The sequence below is a fragment of the Physeter macrocephalus genome, chromosome 9, assembly GCF_002837175.3.
Source record: "Physeter macrocephalus isolate SW-GA chromosome 9, ASM283717v5, whole genome shotgun sequence".
In the NCBI taxonomy this organism is placed as follows: Eukaryota; Metazoa; Chordata; class Mammalia; order Artiodactyla; family Physeteridae; genus Physeter; species Physeter macrocephalus.
Window position 1 is genome coordinate 61,234,422 of NC_041222.1, and position 19,786 is coordinate 61,254,207.

The 19,786-nt window shown below is 38.6% G+C and overlaps 2 protein-coding genes and 1 non-coding gene across 5 annotated transcripts in view; 1 reads left to right on the top strand and 2 right to left on the bottom strand.

The window, feature by feature from the left end:
- The first annotated feature begins 2,459 nt into the window (after nucleotides 1–2,459).
- On the top strand, nucleotides 2,460–4,265 carry RRAGA (Ras related GTP binding A). Its single transcript, XM_007124447.2, has one exon. It carries the CDS (start codon nucleotides 2,895–2,897, stop codon nucleotides 3,834–3,836), a length of 942 nt encoding a protein of 313 aa, XP_007124509.1. The 5' UTR covers nucleotides 2,460–2,894; the 3' UTR covers nucleotides 3,837–4,265.
- Nucleotides 4,266–6,978: 2,713 nt separating this feature from the next.
- HAUS6 (HAUS augmin like complex subunit 6) overlaps nucleotides 6,979–19,786 on the bottom strand; it is a 49,592-nt gene continuing 36,784 nt past the window's right edge. For 2 of the 3 annotated variants that reach the window (XM_028494013.2, XM_028494014.2), the window contains 7 exons: nucleotides 17,574–17,617; nucleotides 17,304–17,415; nucleotides 16,419–16,485; nucleotides 15,936–16,112; nucleotides 14,000–14,135; nucleotides 11,174–12,220; nucleotides 6,979–9,392 (listed from right to left, as the gene is read on the bottom strand). In XM_028494013.2, coding sequence (XP_028349814.1) covers nucleotides 9,301–9,392; nucleotides 11,174–12,220; nucleotides 14,000–14,135; nucleotides 15,936–16,112; nucleotides 16,419–16,485; nucleotides 17,304–17,415; nucleotides 17,574–17,617 — 1,675 coding nt within the window. In that variant the 3' untranslated portion in view covers nucleotides 6,979–9,300. The remainder of the gene's footprint in view (nucleotides 9,393–11,173; nucleotides 12,221–13,999; nucleotides 14,136–15,935; nucleotides 16,113–16,418; nucleotides 16,486–17,303; nucleotides 17,416–17,573; nucleotides 17,618–19,786) is intronic. The other variant, XM_024126830.3, reaches the window with a different exon arrangement.
- LOC112065809 (small Cajal body-specific RNA 8) lies at nucleotides 16,568–16,701 on the bottom strand. Its single transcript, XR_002892242.1, has one exon. It is a non-coding gene; the product is annotated as a small Cajal body-specific RNA 8 (non-coding RNA).

Below are 19,786 nucleotides of genomic sequence, written 5' to 3' on the forward strand. Positions count from 1 at the left end.
CTAAATGGGAAGGAAATCCAAAAAAAGAGGGGATATATGTATACATATAGCTGATTCACTTTGCTGTACAGTAGAAACTAATACAACATTGTAAAGCAACTATACTCCAATAAAAATTAAAAAAAAAAAACCCACAAATACCAAATGTTGCTGAGGATGTGGAGAAAAGGGAACACTTGTACACTATTGATGGGAATGTAGGTGCAGCCACTATGGAAAACAGTATGGAGGTTCCTCCAAAAAATTGAAAATAGAATTGCCATATGACCCAGCAATCTCACTACTAGGTATATATTCAAAGGCAAGGAAATCACTATCTGCACCCTCATGTTCATTGAAGGATTCCTTACAATAGCCAAGATGTGGAATCAACCCGTGTCCACTGATGGATGAATAAAGAAAATGTGATTGATATTAATATATCAATAAATATCAGAGAGAGAGGAGAGAGAATTCAGCCATAAAAATGAAAGAAATCCTGTCTTTTGCAACGACAAGGATGGACCTTGAAGGCATTATGCTAAGTGAAATAAGTCAGACACAGAAAGACAAATCCTATATGATCCCATCTATATGTGGAATCTAAAAAAACCAAACTCATAGATGCATATTGGTGGTTGCCAGAGGTGGGGTTTGAGGAGGTTGGAAAAATGGGTGAAAGTGGTCAAAAGGTACAAACTTCCAGTCATAAGATAAATAAGTTCTGGGCATGTAACGTACTGCACGGTGACTATAGTTAACAATATGGTATTGTATATTTGAAACTTGCTAAGAGAGTAGATCTTAAAAGTTATTATCACAAGAAAAAAAATTGTAACTATGTGAGGGGATGGGTGTTAACTAAGCTTATTGTGGTAATCATTTGGCAATATATACATATATCAAATTATTACATTGTACACCTAAAACTAATACATTATCTTATGTCAAGTATATCTCAATAACACTGGGGAAAAGGGGGGGGGGGAAATCACCGTAATCCAATATAAGTACTAGAAGAATTTAAATAAACTGAATGCTAAAAACCAAAAATGTTCAACTTTTCTAAGGAATAGCAGGAATTCTTCTGTTGATATATTTTAGCTAAAATTTATGTCAATATCCACTTGTAGAACATGGTGTTAGGGAACATTCTTACTTCAGAAAACTGAAGATGCGTTAAGTTTTATACAAAAAAATCAAAAGAAAATTTTTTACATTAAAAAAAGCAGAGGGCTTCCCTGGTGGCGCAGTGGTTGAGAATCCGCCTGCCGATGCAGGGGACATGTGTTCGTGCCCCGGTCTGGGAAGATCCCACATGCCGCGGAGCGGCTGGGCCCATGAGCCATGGCCGCTGAGCTTGCGCGTCCGGAGCCTGTGCTCCGCAACGGGAGAGGCCACAACAGTGAGAGGCCCGCGTACCACAAAAAAAAGAAAAAAAATAAAAAGCAGAAATGGGGGTTTATATATACAACGAAATATTATTCAGCCTTTAAAAGGGGGATCCCACCATTTGCAACAACAAGGATGAAACTGGAAGGCATCAGGCTGAGTGAAATAAGCCAGACACAGAAAGGAAAAACCTTGCATGATCTCACTTATCTGTAGAATCTAAAAAAAGTCAAATACATAGTAGCAGAGAGAATAGTTATTACCAGGTAGGGGGAAGTGAGGGTAACGGGGAGATAATGGTCAAAGGATACAAAGTTGCAGTTATGCAGGATAAGTAAGTCTAGAGATCTAACCTACAACATGATGACTATAGTTAACACTGTATTGAATACTGGAAATTTACTAAGAGAGTAGATTTCATGTGCTCTCACCACATACACACACAAAAATGGTAACTACACAAGATAGGTTAGCTTGACCGTAATCATTTCACTGTGTATATCAAATCATGATGGACACCTTAAATATATACAATTTATATTTTAAAAATAAATTGCATTTCATTATGTAATAGACGTGTAACTTGGTAGAGTTACCTAACCCCTGTAAGCTTCGATTTATGGACTTGAAAATGAGTTTATTCATAGGGTTATTGTGAGGAGTAAGTAATGTTCTATATTAGAGTTTCCTCAAGCTCTGGAATTCTGATTATAAATCCCAAAGTCTGAGACTACCGAGAAAGCAGGTGTAAGAAAGGAACTTGCTTCCAAGAGGAAAAAGCACTAACTGGGAGTTAGGCCATCTCCCGCGAGGGATTCACTACCATTCAGCTGAGTAGCAATGGGCAATCACTTACTTCTGAACATCTGTACAGTTTTTATCTCCCCTGTCCTTGTACTGAGTAAACCAGGGTATCTGAGGAGGCCTAACTGGGCGGAGAAGTTAAGCCTTCTTCGGCTTTTCCCTGTCTGCTGCTCAGGCCTAAAACCACGCAACAGCACACCGCGCTCTTAAAGCGCGTAGTGGTGTGCTGGGGTTTTTTTGGCCACGAGATGGCAGCATTCTCCCAACTGTCCACACACTACAATTTGCAACCGTAAATAGGAGAACAGAACACCAGAGTCCTGGGTTCCCCTTCCATTTTCTCTTTCGGGTGGGCCCTGCTGCGTTTCGTTACAAGAGCAGTTTTTCAAAGCTCGTTGTGCAGCGACGGCCGACAGCGCGGGATCTCGCGAGATCGCCGCCGGAAGTGGGTGGCCGCGGAGACGCAGAGACTCTCCTCTCCGGAAGGCGAGCGTTTCTCCGTAGCGGCTGCAGCTGTCCGCCCCACGGCGCTCTCCCCCGAGGAAGTACTCACCGGTAGCCGCCTTCCCAGCTCCGAGCTCGCACCTTCGGCTTCCCCGGCTGCACAGCTGCACGGCCCGGCCGTCGGAGCCCCCGCAACCCCCGGCCCCTCCCTCCCTCCGACCGCGCTGCAGTTAGGCCGCGCCCTGAGGCCCAGTCCGAGGCAGCTCCGTCGGGTGATGCCAAATACAGCCATGAAGAAAAAGGTGCTGTTGATGGGGAAGAGCGGGTCGGGGAAGACCAGCATGAGGTCCATTATCTTTGCCAATTACATCGCTCGCGACACCCGGCGCCTGGGTGCCACCATTGATGTGGAGCACTCCCACGTCCGATTTCTGGGCAACCTGGTGCTGAATCTGTGGGACTGTGGCGGTCAGGACACCTTCATGGAGAATTACTTCACCAGCCAGCGAGACAACATCTTCCGTAATGTCGAGGTTCTGATTTACGTGTTCGACGTGGAGAGCCGCGAACTGGAAAAGGACATGCATTATTACCAGTCGTGTCTGGAAGCCATCCTCCAGAACTCTCCTGATGCCAAAATCTTCTGCCTGGTGCACAAAATGGATCTGGTTCAGGAGGATCAGCGTGACCTGATTTTTAAAGAGCGAGAGGAAGACCTGAGGCGTTTGTCTCGCCCGCTGGAGTGTGCCTGTTTTCGAACATCCATCTGGGATGAAACGCTCTACAAAGCCTGGTCCAGTATTGTCTATCAGCTGATTCCCAATGTTCAGCAGCTGGAGATGAACCTCAGGAATTTTGCCCAGATTATTGAGGCCGATGAAGTTCTGCTGTTCGAGAGAGCGACGTTCTTGGTCATTTCCCATTATCAGTGCAAAGAGCAGCGTGACGTCCACCGATTCGAGAAGATCAGCAACATTATTAAGCAGTTCAAGCTGAGCTGCAGTAAATTGGCCGCTTCTTTCCAGAGCATGGAAGTTAGGAATTCTAACTTCGCTGCGTTCATCGACATCTTCACATCAAACACGTACGTGATGGTGGTTATGTCAGATCCGTCGATCCCTTCTGCAGCTACTCTGATCAACATTCGCAATGCCAGGAAACACTTTGAGAAGCTGGAGAGAGTGGATGGTCCCAAGCACAGCCTTCTTATGCGTTGAATATTGCCAAAATGCGCTCTCTGAAAATGCTGAATTGCCTTCCCCCTTTATCTTTTAATATTCATAATGTCGTGTGCTTAAAAGTGGGCTTTGAAATGTGTGCTGCTTACTTCCATCCCTTTCTTCCCTTCTCCCCAGTCTTCAAGCCTTGGACGCTATTTACTCAGCTATCCAGTAGAGCTTCAAGATGGCCTTTCTGAAAAGTTGGTATGGTGTTAACACTAAAGTAGGTGGTGGTGTATGTGTGTATGTGTGTTCTGATTACCTGGTTATGATAGATATACACATCAAAGCCTTTACAATATCTTCCTGTATTCCTTACAAGGTTGCAAAGGTGGAATGTTATTTTATCAGCAAGGTATTAAAATGCATTTATAAATTCTTTTTGGCTTCAACCATGAATAAACATTTGCTGTTAGCAATTTAAAATATGGTCTTATTTGAAATAATTTGAAGGTGGTTAATATTAAAGCTATAGATTCTGACTGCCCACAAGTATTGCTTAACTGGTAAGTTTGATTTTGTGATCTTGGCTCCCATCACCTTAACGATGTTTCATAGCAACTGTAGCAGTGTGGTTAAGAGAACGGTGTCTGGAGGTAGACCACCTGAGCTGAGTTAGTATTCTAGTCCCTTCACTTACTAGCTCTGTGAACTGGGCAAGGTACTTAATTTTACTGTGCTTGTTTCCTCATTTGTAAAATATGGATAAGGATAGCACTACTTCATTGGATTAAGATTAAATTAAAACAACATGGAAAACATTTAGAATGGTACCTGGCACATACTCAGTAATGTGTCAGCTGTCAATACCACCCACTGAGCCATTCTTCCTCCCCACTCCCAAATTACTGTATGTGAAAGCCCTTACTAAATCCCAGGTATTCTTAAATACTTGATGTGCATTTTCTTACTTAATACTCACAACCTGTGAGGTAGATTACTTTTATCTGTTAATAGATGAGAAAACTGGTATGACCTTATTAAGGTTATACAGCTGAACCTAGGCAGTGTAATTGCAGATCCTCCCCCTCTCCTAACCGTTACATGCCACTGCTAACTCCATTGACAGAAAAGTTCATCATAAAAATTCTAGCTTTTTAGCTGTACGTTATTCCTTCACGTAAGTTCCCCAATTTTATAGATTGAGTAAACTGAAGCCAGGAAGTTAAGTGACTTCTCTCAAAGAATAGTGTTTTGCTTTGGGCAAGATCACTTTCCCATCTGTATTTGTCTGGAAATTGGATAATTTTGAATTAGATTCTTAGATTACATACTTTTGGGGGAGAATTCTAAGGTTCCTATTTTGAATTGGCAGTGTGGTATAGTGAAATCAAAAAACAGACCTAAAGTGCCCCGTTTCAGCCGCCTCATAGATTGTTTTAAATGAAATCTAAGTATCTTAGAGCCAAAACACCTCTGATCAACTCCTCTCACCTCTCATTTTACAAATAAGGCAATATCTCTATTTACAGACATTAAATATAAGTGATAGGGAATTTCCAAACCTTTATAAAGTTATTTAACATTTATTAAATCCTTTATAGCAGCACCTGTGGATGACAAGATCCCTACCCATGAAGAGCAAGAAGCTGTTCAGATATGTTATTAAACTAGTCTAATTAGGGCCTTTGGCAATAAGCTAGTATAGACTCCAAATGAACTCTGAGGGTATATATGTACTTTTAAAAATCATTTTGAAATACATTTAATAAATCTAGAGCTAGGTGGTATAATACTGAACGTTTATTCAAGACTACTATGTAAAACATTTACAGATAGTCCCATGGAGGACTCACAAATATTTTAAATTCAGGATGTGGATTTAACATTCACAGTGCATAAGGTGAAAGGTATATCAACTATGTATCTGCAACTTAATGTGAAAGAGAATTTTACTTTAGCAAATACTTTCTTTACATTAAGGAAAATGTCCTTAAACATATCTTCTTTGATTTTAGTATACTCAGAGTAGGGGAAAAACAGGGTTTCCTTTTATACAGGTCTCAAGAATTTAAATAAAATTGACTCCATAGATAATGGTTAAGAAACACATGGTAAAGAATGGTTTCAAAATACTTGTATTTTTGTTTTCAATTAAATTCCCCCAAATTGTTTTCTTTAACAAAGTCTTTATTCCACCTGATAACATTTTTCATGTTAAGCAACATTATATGCTTGTCGTCTTTAAACATTTAAAACAATTAGGACATAGAGGCATTATCTAAAGTTTCAAACTGACAGAGAAGTCAGTTTATACACCTTCATCTTATGAATAGTGAGTAAAACAAGGTATATTCTGCTGTGAATGTAATGAGAAAAAGTACTCTTACAGCAATAAAGTAGCCCTCCCTCTTTACCATTACTTTAATTCCATCACACAGAAGGCATAGAAAACAATTCCAGTACTTCAATATCTGCTAAGGATGGTCTATGGCCCTTGGAGTGAGTATATGTATGTATGGACACACCCCACACACATATCTACGTAAGTATATGTTATGTATTTAATCAATACAACTGGAGAAATCACAACCATGAAAAAATACAATAAAAGCAATAAATGAAAAATACTAAGTGAATAAAAGTTAACATAAGCCATAGCAGATTTCAGAGAAGGGACAGTCCCATGGATAAGAAAGGGACAGTCCCATGGATAAGAGATTAAGACTTCAAGGTGAAAGATTTGTTCTGAACCCTAAAGGACAAACTATAACTGTGAAAGGCTGGGAGGTGAAGGTAGGATATTCCAGCTTCAGAACTGTGCATTAAGATTTTTAAAGACACATGCCCACCAAAGCATTTCAGTTAAAAAAAAAAAAGGGGGGGAGATCATAGTGGAAGGGGGAAATGAATCTGTGGAGGAGAACTTATATGCCTTTAAATTTGAACTCAATTCTGGAATTAACAATGAACCATTAATGGAATTTGAAACAAAGAAGTGATATGGTCAAAGCAGTCCCTTAAGGTCAAAAGGCAGGTAATGCAGGCAATGTTGGATAAGCAAGAGGAGTCATAATCAAAATGGTTTAGGAGAAAGTGACAGATTTAATATACTTTTGTTTATACTACTGGAATACAAAGGACAGGGAAGAATGCCAAAAACTCTCAGCCTATCACAGGTGTAACTCACTTAACAACGATGTGGTTTTTGTAAATCCATTAATATCCAAAGATATTTTGGTCTTGATTCCCATTAATTCAGAGCCCACACTTATTGATGAACTTCAGCTTCCTTATCGGAGAGCTAAGATCTCTAAAGCAGAATGTAATAGTGTACCTAGCTTCTTTAAGATACCCCAGGGCTAAATGTGAATCTGTATCCCCTAGCAGTGGCTCTCAAGCTTTTCATTGAGCCTAAGAATTACCAGGGAAGCTATTTAAAATGCAGATTTCTAATCCTCACTTTAGACCTACAGAATATATGTTTTTTTAAGATGTATCCCAGGTAATTTCTCAAGTCCATCTTAGACAAGTCATTTAAGCTCCCTAGCTTTGGTATCATTACGTGTAAAATAGGTACAATATCACTATCTCACAGAGGTATAAGAATTAAATGATATATTAAGTATCCAGGAATAGCTCTGGCCCTTTGTAGATGCTAATATGATAGCTCTACCTTCTCCTTAGCATGTTAATTTTGGATTTACCAATACTAGGTTTCTTAAGACTAGAGGACAGTTTCCGAGTAGACTTAGAGAGTCCCTATTTGTTCTGTTAACTAATAGAATATGGCACCTTAGGAGAAGCTTTTCCTCTTTCTTTTCCACTGCAAAGAAGGTAGTTATTTGTGCTTTTCTTCTGTCTTTTCTCACAAAAAAAGAATGGCCTTCAAACTTGGATCAAACAAGCAACACAGAGAAGGTAAGCCAAAATGAGTGAAGAAAGATGAAGTATTAAGCCCATCCACTTCCAGAACTCTTCAACTTTTCTCCTCTTCTTGCCAGTTTCTTGGCAAACTGGACAAGGCTGTGATAGTTAAGAGTTGAGGCTAGACACAGGGGTGCTGTAGGTGCTATCACTCTTCCAGTGTGTGCTTAACCTCCTGGTTCGCAGAGGGCAATGGCATGTATTCACTTGGATGCTAAAGACAAGCCCTTTTCTTGGCCAGGGGGGTCTAACTACATGAGGCAGGACACTGTACAAAAGGCCTCACATCTGACTCCCATTTAGAGTCCAGAAGGCCCACTCCTGCAGCCATATCCTACATCCTGGCCTTTTAGTTACTTCTAGGAGGTCTTGTTAGTATATTAAGGAAGGAAAATAGGGTCAAATCCTAGCTTCACCACTGACTTAGCTGTGTAACACTGAACAAGTTATTTAACCGCAAATTCAATTTTCTCAAGTTAATGTGAAGCTATTCTGTAGGCAGTGGGGAACTGATGGTTTTTGAGGAGGAAAGTAACAATCAAAATTAGCTCCCTTAACCTGCTGTATAGCACAGGGAGCTCAGCTTGGTGCTCTGTGATGGCCTAGTTGGGTGGGATGGGGAGTTGGGGGGAGGGAGGTCCAAGAGGGAGGGGATGTGTGTAGGAGTATAGCTGGTTCACTTCACTGTGCAGCAGAAACTAACACAACATTGTAAAGCAATTATACTCCAATAAAAAATTTTAAAATATTTAAAAATTTAAAAAATTAGCTCCCTTCCCCAAAAACAGTGCCCCTCCAAAAAAAACCAGACTAATTTTTTAATTTACATTTTTTTCTGTTAAAATAAAAAACTAGAGTTAAATTCTCAAAGTCTAAATTAGACTAATATAAAACTGCTATACAACCCACTGAATGGATTTATAGTTAGTGTCCCTCAAAAGTATCTAGTCATCTTCTGCCTTTTTCCTTTTTTCTAAATTCATTCTGCTCCAGTCTTCACTATCGTCACATGCACTTTATTCCATCAAACATCATTTTTCAGGATCAACCTACCTGAATAATCATTAAGCCTCTTTAGAGCTTTCCCAAACTTAACCTTTGTCATTTTGATTATACACCCCAAAGCATTAATTTCCTCACTTTTTTTGTTCAGTACCAGAATGTTGTAAAAAGAAACAATAAAAGTTGTTTATTTCCCTAAAAAGAAAGATCAGTATATCCAATGGCTATTAAGTTAACCACTTAATAAAACACATCAAAAACTACTCATCCTTATGTTAATTAACTGAAATTAGAACATAATGAATTAGTTAACCTAATACTTTGCCATTTACTTCATGCTTACAAGATTATGCAAGAAACCAAAATGGCTTCTCAGAACTTGTTTGCTTCCCAAATACTTCATATTTCAACCCCATATCCATACAGAGAGAGAGAAAATCCAAACATACTCTCCTTACTTAAAATCAGTAGAGAAGGCTAAAAAGCATTATTTAGGACTTTTTTAGACCCTGCAAAAGTTACACTTCCAATGTGTATTTAAATTACAAATGTTTTTATCCTGCGACATTGCTTCAACTTAAGTTCATCATAGTTAAGTTGACTGGGCTACTGCTTCATCTTTCAAGTCGGATGGAGATTCTTTTGAATCAAGGCTCTTATTCAAGATATCTTCTGCAAAATTGACTTCAAAAAGAGAAAAAAGGATAAGCAAACATTATAAAGAAAAAATAGGACAAATTCCAAGTAGTAGCAAATTTCAGTAAAAAGTTCACATGCAAATATGTAACTGCAATAAAATTACCATTATTCTGGGACTTCCCTGGTGGCACAGTGGTTAAGAATCTGCCTGCCAACCCAGGGGACGCGGGTTCGTGCCCTGGTCTGGGAGCATCGCACATGCCACGGAGCAACTAAGCCCGTGCGCCACAACTACTGAGCCTGCGCTCTAAAGCCCGCGAGCCACAGCTACTGAAGCCTGCAAGCACAGAGCCCGTGCCCCGCAACAAGAGAAGCCACCGCAATGAGAAGCCCGCGCACCACAACGAAGAGTAGCCCCCACTCACCGCAACCAGAGAAAGCCCGCGTGCAGCAACAAAAACCCAACTCAGCCAAAAATAAAGAAAGAAAGTTTTTTAAAAAAAAGTAAGATGGGAGTAAGATGGGCCCTTAATCTATAGGACTGATGTCCTTATAAGAAGGTACACAGAACACAAGGGGAGAATGTTATGTGAAGATGGAGGCAGATATGTGTTATGCTGCCACAAGCCAAAGAACACCTGGGGGTTATCAGAAGCTAGAAGAGTCAAGAAAGATCATCCTCTAGTGCAGGGGTCCCCAACCCCTGGGCCGTGGACCACTACCAGTCCACAGCCTGTTAGGAACCAGGCCGCACAGCAGGTGAATGGCAGGCGAGCAAGCGAAGCTTCATGTGCCGCTCCCCATCGCTCGCATTACCACCTGAACTGAACCTCCCCACCCCTCCACCATGGAAAAACTGCCTTCCACGAAACTGGTCCCCGGTGCCAAAAAGGTTGAACCGCTGCTCTAGTGGCTTCAGAGGGAACACGGCCATGCCAACACCTTGATTCTGAATCCTAGCCTCCAGAACTTGTTTTCTCCAGAGACAAAAAATTTCTGTTGTCTTAAGCCACCCAGTTTGTGGTATATCGTTACGGTAGCCCTAGGAAAGTAATACAATGACCTACCTTGTTTTGTCACTGCACCCCCATCAAATTATTTAAAACGAAATCACAGATACTATATTATTTATTTTTAAATTCAAATTTATTTATTTATCTTTTGGCTATGTTGGGTCTTCGTTGCTGTGCACAGGCTTTCTCTAGTTGTGTCAGGCAGGGGCGACTCTTATTGCAGTGTATGGGCTTCTCACTGCGGTGGTTCTCTTGTTGCAGAGCATGGGCTCTAGGTGCATAGGCTTCAGTAGTTGTGGCTCACGGGCTCTAGAGCACAGGCTCAGTAGTTGTGGTGCATGGGCTTAGTTACTCTGTGGCATGTGGGATATTCCTGGACCAGGGAACGAACCTATGTCCCCTGCATTGGCAGGCAGATTCTCAACCACTGTGCTACCAGGGAAGTCCCACTATATTATAATGATATTAACATAGCGTTTCTCAACTTTTTTAGAACCACCTTCCATTAGCCAAAAAGATTTTGACAAGGTTTACTTTCAGTAGTTTGTATTACAAAAGCAATAGGTTTCAGGTTTTTGGTTTTGTTTTCCACCCATCCCATACCAATTGTAAGCTATATAAAAATCACTAGACATTCTGAAAGTACCCATAAAAATGATGGGTTCACTCTTCTCATCCTAGTTGAAGGAATAAGGAGCATATTTTGTCATATTAACAATAAAGATCATGTAACATTCACTGCATGCTATTTTTAGAAGAAGGTGACAGAAAACTTCAGCAGGTTAATATGCACATTATCTAGTTAAATCTTACCTGTTAAATTAGGTAGAAGTTCTCCAAGACTACATGGTATTGTGGTCCTCAATCTTTGTTCCACTGGAGAAAACTTGATTAGTGGTGAAAGAGACTGTTTTCCTTCACCAAGGGACATGCGTGAAGATGGTTTTGTATAGTCAATGTGCGAATCTTGAGTGCCCGAAAAGTTAAGCATATCATCAGTTTGCATGTATTGGGAAGTAAGGCTCAATTCTGGTTTGTGTCTTTCAAGTGTTTCAGGATTAGAGAGGCAAATTTCTTCCCTTTGCTTGGGCAGAGATTTCTTCAGAGCCTCATATCCACTGCAAGTAGCCTGTAAATTAAAGTCTGATTTTGGAGTATTCTGTCTTCCTCCCACAGCACCTTCTGGGATAATGCTGCTGTGCATAGGACTATTTGGTTCCAGTTTAAAATTGGCCTCTGTACTACTGGAGCTATTAAGACTTAAGTGACCAACTTCTTCTGGAAGAGTTTCATGTAATATGCCAAAATCACTATCTTTAAAATTGGAACTAATTCCACTTGATATCTGAAAAGAGTTCCATAACATACTTTTATGCATGGAAAGATCTGTGTAAGAAGGTTTCGAGTAGTCTGATATTTTAATATACTCTTCTTCACTGCTACCTATCACATCTCTCCTATTGCCTATAGCAGGGGAGAATGTCTCTATTTGGCTAGTTTCTAAAAACTTGTTCTGTAAAGCTGTACATTCCAAATCTTGCTTACAAATTATGTCCTTATTTAACAAATCTGACAGATTTTGTGTTGTTGGTTCACCTATGCAACTGGTTACCACAGGTTTCTTAAGCACACACTTGAGGCAATCTGAAACAACTTTCTCTTCAGGCAAATGAGAATGGCTAGAATTGGACACAGTGGTTGCTGAGAAAAAACTGTCCATATTAAGCTCTTTTTGATTATGCACCATAGGTAAGGATTCCGGTAATACTTCTCTATGTTCAGTATCCATTTGAATTGGTTCTGTACTTCTGTTATCTTCTATTTTAACAGCTTTTCTCCATGAGCTCCTAATTTCACTTACTAATTAAATGAAGGGGGAAATAACACAAGTGATTAATAAATTCCCAAATAGAACATGCAATTAAACATTTCATTTCTAGTGCTTAAGATAAAACTGCTGACTCAGTACATGTTCATAGACATGCCAGTTGGATGACAAGGCTCCACAATATACCAAAGCCCAACAACATCAAAGAATTCCATCTCCAACTGACCACACACAAAAAACGAAAGGTGTTCCTGAAATGTGCATATACTTTCACACAGCACATACAAATCACAGGTATTAAAGAGATATTTTCTTAACCATAATTCAAGAAGAGTCATGTACCACAATGTTCACTGCAGCTCTATTTACAATAGCCAGGACATGGAAGCAACCTAAATGTCCACTGACAGATGAATGGATAAAGAAGATGTGGCACATATATACAATGGAATATTACTCAGCCATAAAAAGAAAGTTCTGAAGAACCTAGGGGCAGGACAGTAATAAAGATGCAGACGTAGAGAATGGACTTAAGGACACGGGGAGGGGGAAGAGTAAGCTGGGACGAAGTGAGAGAGTGGCATGGACTTATTATACACTACCAAATGTAAAACAGATAGCTAGTGGGAAGCAGCCGCATAGCACAGGGAGATCAGCTCGGTGCTTTGTGACCACCTAGAAGGGGGGGAAAGGGAGGGTGGGAAGAAGACACACGAGGGAGGAGATATGGGGATATATGTATATGTATAGCTGATTCACTTTGTTATAAAGCAGAAACACACCATTGTAAAGCAATTATATGCCAATAAAGATGTTATTTATAAAGAAATAAACAAATAAATAAATAAATGGAAAAAAGATATTTTCTTACCCATCTAGGCCAGGGTTTGGCATGTTTGTTTGTTTGTTTATTTATATATTTATTTACATTTTTTAATATATATATATATATATATATATACTTATATATATACAGCATACACACACAAACTTTTTTTATAAAGGGCCAGATAGTAATACTTCAGGTTTTGCAGGCCATCTTATCTGTGGTAACTACTCAGCTCTGTCACTGTAATGTGAAAGCAGCCATAAACGATATGCTGACAAATGAACAAGGTTGTGTTCAATACAACTTTATGTACAAAAACACATAGGGTGGGCCAGATTCGGTTAGCAAGATGTAGTCTGCCAACCACGAATCTATACAGTGGCTAGGTTCAACCTGAACTGAATCCATTTAACTTTGGATATGTCATTTCTAGTGGCATAATGCAAATTATATTTAATCACTCACCCAGGATGATGTGCCTACATGAGGACAAGAATATCAGAACTTTGCCCACACAATATAGGTTGTAAGAAGAAAGTACTGGGGAGTCTGATTAGCTTGGGAGAGGTAGGTAAGATCTCTGTACACAGTTTTTGGCTGATGCTGCTGTTTGTTGACTGGAAGAATACAGCCTCCATACTCTATAAATGTTGATCACAGATCAGATGTGGAGGCAGAGAATATTTCTGAAGTGATCAACTAAAATATTTTCCACGAAAAAGCCAAGTAAAACAAACAAAAAAAAATTGTACAGTTCCAGGGCAAAATAATACTGCTGAAGGACTGCCATATAAGTGACAGTGCCCACAGTTGATATTTCAATAAAAGTCCCCCACATGAAAACAAATAGAGTCAATGCCACTAAATTGAAAGATACAGAAAAAAGTGTTAAAGTGAGTTTCCAAAAGATTTGTCAGACCATGGTTCTAACAGTAGTAATGTCTAAGAAAGAAAATATTGACAAAAAACATTATTAACTTACTCAAGTTTTCTGGAGTTCGGGGAATTTGATTCCTTGTTAAGAACGGGTTGGAAACTAGAGAGTCAATTAGTTCCTCTAATATTACTTCTTTTCCTTTAGAAGGCTGTGGTGAATCAGATAAAACTGCCCTTGCAACCTAAAACAGAAAAGAAAAAGTAAAGCAAAAATTACCAAGCCCACTGGAAGAATGCAACAAAGGCCCTGATAAGAACAACAAGCACAAAAATAAACTCAACAATGTAGCTCCCAGACACTCCATATAGACTCTCCAGGCACAATCCTATTAAGGTGAAATCAAACCCCAAACCCGTTTCCTCCCTTATCTTAAATGGATATCCTGTTACAGAGGAGAAAAAAGGTAAGAAATCTTTACACTTGGAAAGATTTAGATATAGTTCTAACTGCAGTGATCTGAACTACTACCTGCCACCCTCTTGAGCTTCACAGTTCCATATCTGCTAAAATGACTGGTTCTAAAGCATGCAGGTTCTTCTTAATTATAATCCACCGCACAGTAACACCTCTACTAATAAACAGAGTACATTCTGACAACAAACTTTTTTGCCAGAAACCTCATCATCAGACATAAATTAGTGAAAACACAGGGATACATTTCTAAAATAGAGAAAAGAAAGTGTACAATATGAAAACACACTCTGTATTAACAACATTCTAATAAAATCAGAAAGCAAAAAACAAGCAAATTAAAATCTCTGCACCCTAAAATCCCAAAAAAAGAAACTGCCTACAACCATAATCAAAATGACTCCAATTCACCCTCCTCCATGAAAATAGAGGGCTTCTTAGAATTCTAACACTAAATATTCCTTGTCATAAACACTATTAAAGAGAATTAATTTCACTTTACTTTCAGAGTTTTATGAGATTTTAGGGGTCTCCTCTTCCATCCTATCTCATTCCACTGCTACTGTAAATTCTTTTAACCAGAAAATGTGCCTTTCCTCCCATATCAGGAAAGAAAAAAAGAATGACTAACCATCTTTTCTTTAGTATAGAGTCAATCAACTAATACAGAGAAACAACAGAACTTTAGAGATTTAAAAATATTTAGAGACCACAAAACTGGTCCAACTTCCTCAAGTTGCAAACAAGAAAAATGACTGACAGCCAGCTCTCTTATTTGGACAATATTTATTAACTTTTTTCAGGATCAAGATAAAGGAGGGAACTCCAATACCTGAATCAATATGCACTAAACCAAACTTTTCTTTCAGTCTCTCAGGAATGTAAAACAGCTGATTTATTTTCTGGATGTTTATCCAAATTCAAACAATGGGAAATATGTAATAAAAATAACATGAAAGAATGGCCTGACCATTTCATTTGTATAAACCGAGTTCTCTTAATACTCAGCAATAGTCGTATTACGTGGTCACTTGCCAGTAAAAAGTAGAAAAGTATTAAGGAAGAGAGCTGGTTAAGAAAACCAAGATCATAAACAATCATGTATTTATTCACTTTTGAAATATTTAAAAAGCAGAAGGACAAAACCTTCACTCGGTGATAATATATTGTATAGTCTTTGTTCTAAAATTCAAAAAAAGAGGAAGCTCAGCTAAGCAACAGATAACATTCACAGAGTATTTTAATAAGTATAATCATTGGGTGTATTTATCCAACAATTTATGTTAATGGTTAATTCCAAAAATATTATACATGTATTATTTTTATACTTTTGGATAGTTACAGAATGGGACATGGGTTCTAAACCATGGATATAATCTTAACTAAATAAGTTTATTTTATATCTATTTCTACTTTTGGGGAGGACCAATTCTGCTTTAACCATGATTTTTATTGTCTGTGACCTCTTTCCCAAATTACACCTAATCAATAATTAACTGTACTTCACTTATAACCCCAACACCATTGAGAAAATGACATTTCAGTATACTTATTACAATATTTTTCTAACCTCTTCTACCAGATGATCTTGCTCTTTTTGGAATGGATCACTTTTTTCAGCTGGCAGAGACCCTCCAAGTGCACTGCTCTTTGCAATATTTGATGATGAAGAGTCTTCCACTTCAAATTCTGGTGTTTTCTTAGAAACTGTTTCATTTTTCTCTCTAGGAGTCGTCAACTTCGTGTCCTGAAGAAGACAGACATGTAATGTTAAAACGTTAATAACTGTACCTGATCTTCATTGTACCTGATCTTCATTAATGTTAATCTATAAAAGGTTAACATTATTGTAAAATTAAATGTTCACTGGCACAGTTTAAAAATTCCACTATTCCCATTTAGAAGTAATAACTAATGTGTAAACAGGAATGGTACATAATGTGCCCATACTAGGAAATGTGAAAATAGAAATTTAATTGGGATATCAACAAAAGTAAAGAATATTTTATCATATGTATTGTCAGAATTAATTTTAAATTGTTTTAAAATGTACCTTTTCAAGTAGTGTAACACTGTTTCTATCTGATGGTGAAACGGGCTGCAACAGGAAAGAAGCAGGGCTAAAAGGAAAAAAAATTAATAAATCCAAGTTATGAGTAAGAAAGAATTCCATTCACTTGATGGATCTGAATATTCTAAGGAAACTGTCTGCCCCGTATCTGTCCGTTACGATTTCACTCAATTCGTCCCGGTCATCAAAAGGCAATTTATTATTCTAGGGAAGTATAGCGACAATTAGAGCAGTACTTCAGCCCAATTTGTGTATCAGCCTCCCAAATTATGAACATTTTCCTTACCCACTATGTATTTTAAGTCAATAGCATTTTTTACAAGGGTTGGATGACTTGATGAACACTCAAAAACTTGAGTACAAGGTAAAAACAAATTCAATTAGGGACTTCCCTGGTGGCACAGTGGTTAAGAATCCGCCTGCCAATGCAGGGGACATGGGTTCGATCCCTGGTCCGGGAAGATCCCACATGCTGCAGAGCAACCAAGCCCGCGCGCCACAACTACTGAGCCTGCGCTCTAGAGCCTGTGAGCCACAACTACTGAGCCCGAGTGCCACAACTACCGAAGCCCCTGCGCCTACAGCCCATGCTCTGCAGCAAGAGAAGCTGCCGCAATAAGCCCGCGTGCCACAACTAGAGAAAGCCCATGCGCAGCAACGAAGGCCCAATGCAGCCAAAAATAAACAAATAAAAATAAATAAATTAAAGAAAAAAAATTCAATTAACTAGAATCACATTATTACAATGTCCTCAGGCTTCAGACCACAGAAGCACTGTAGCAGAGACTGTAAGATTCTTTTGATATTTCAGGTCCAAAATCAATTTCTCTTATGCTGAATTTTCTATAGCAAATACATTACACTTACAGTAAAGTCATAAGGTTATTCAATTCGAATTTGCGGCATTCCACAGTGTTCCTTAATCTCTTAGATTCTCTTGCCCCTTTTGGTAAACGTGAAAACCTTATGCATCTTTTCACTATAATTACAAAATAAGTTATTAAATTTTTTAAGCCTTCAAAGTAATGATAACTTTATTTATCTTCGTCTTGAAAGTGCCTTCAAATTCAATCATGGATTGGGTCTGCTCACTGACCAAAAGCTTTTCTATTCTAGGTAAAATGGAGGCAGGATTACCACAGAAACCACCTTCAACATCAAGCATGCCGGTGTTTTTCTTTCTGTTCATAGACAGAAAAGTACAAAATTAACAACTATGCAGATATTTTATATAATAGCAAATATGCCTTTCAAACTTTTTCAAATGCGCCCTTCTTGAAATCTACCTTCCAAACATAATTCAAAATCACTGAAATTGCTCAAGTTTCAACTTCGCCTCGACAGGATATAATCTAGATATCTAAGGCAAAAGATTAGTGATTACTATCTAGTGTGATTTTATCCACATTCTTCCCCAAAATTGACATTAAAATGATCAGAAAGCCCTCTGAAGCAGGGCCAGCAAGCTATGGACCAATGCCACTAAGATGCCACCAAAAGACTGGTGAGCTCCTTGAGAATGAGGACTATGTCTTACCAAAGGCTATTCCCAAGTCCTAACACAGTGCCTGGCGCTTGGTAGTGCCACACGATGGATCAATGAATAAATGTCACTTGAAGATGAGGTTCTATAGATGCCACCACATTTTTCTATCTGAATCATTCTTGCAGAGTCTCATAATAGAGAAAAATGGAACCACATTCTATACCTCCTCTCTCTCATTTCTGAATTGGCAACATGCTATTAGCCTTGTTAATATCTCAATTCAAGTCAACTTCAAAGCAGCCCTGGCTCAGTCCTTACTGTCTACCCATTTGCCAGGCCAAAACTGAGGCCCATGAAATCCAGATAAACAGGGTATTGATCCCACTGTGGATCACTACTAAAAGCACTACCAAAAGAAAAAAGACATGCTTTTTATAGCAGCAAAAATTCTGAGGAAAACCTACAGTCTAAAAATAAATGAAATGTTAAAAAGCTATTTTAAGTGGTAATATAATGTTAAGTAAACATACACACACACTAAAAAAACTGCATTTATGCTATGTTAATGTTGAGAAAATTTTGTATTTTAGAATACAAGACTTTGGAATTGGAAATAAAGTGTAAAAAAGAACTTGGGAAAGAATCTGACAAGTGATTGATTGGAAATTGGAAATTTTAGCTAATTATTTTTTATTTTCATTTGTTGTTGTTATAATATGTCTATAATTAACAGAGAAATAATTTAAAAAAGGAAATAATAAAATGAGATTAGAATTCAATTTCTAAGACTACGGATGTTTGTTTAGAATGCATGCAAGATCATACTGCCCTATGTCTGAAATGTAGTAAAGGAGAAACTGTAGAGGTTAAAGGTCTAGAAGAACTGCATCACCACCACTAGAAATATCATGGAACCCTCCTTTCCAGAAACCACTGCAAAGAAAGGCAGTACCCACAGTGTACAGCAAAGGCATCATCAATCACTGAATTCTGATTGTAAGTATAGTGCAGGCTCCATGAGCTCACTCTGATCAAAACCAAGCTAGGAGATTTATGGAGAAGACTACTTATATTTTAGTACTTGTGAATGAAAACCACACGTGAAAGGGCAAACAACACTTACTCTAAAAACTATATTCATCTCATGTTTTTTAACTGCATAATTATATTAACCATATCCACATATGAATTACCCAATTAACTACACTGATACTGATGTAAGATGATACCACTACAAATAAAATATTTAGTATAATAGCTGAACTACATGCCAAAAAAAGGGTATTTCTTTAAGTGCAGTCTATTCACGTTCCACATGAAACATTTTGTTACAAAATACCTTTTACAGTAAAGAATTCTGAGCAACATGTTTACTTCCATATCCCAGTAACTCAACTCTTTACCTCTCTTCTGTTCTCCTATTAGGCAGTAATAATCTTTCATTTCCCATTAAGCGTTTATCCCTCATCACCAAAAGCCTTCCTCTACCTCCTTTCAATATCCCAAGCTATAAGTAAAATAAAGCGTGAAAAGACAGTTAAAAGATCCAAGAGCTTAGGAAAGGATAAATGTGGAAGTCAAAATAATTTAATACAACTTTTTCCTATATTAAGAGAATTCTATTTGAATTAAATTCTATGGGGCTGAGTATCTGGCTCCTGTAGAATTCTGATAGTATATCTTAGTACAAAATTCTACTTCAAGGGCTTCCCTGGTGGCGCGGTTGAGAGTCCGCCTGCCGATGCAGGGGACACGGGTTCGTGCCCCGGTCCGGGAAGATCCCACATGCTGCGGAGCGGCTGGGCCCGTGAGCCATGGCCGCTGAGCCTGCGCGTCCGGAGCCTGTGCTCCGCAACAGGAGAGG

Excerpts from the sequence above, each read along its gene's own strand:
- RRAGA (XM_007124447.2), top strand. The coding sequence starts at position 2,895 with ATGCCAAATACAGCCATGAAGAAAAAGGTGCTGTTGATGGGGAAGAGC.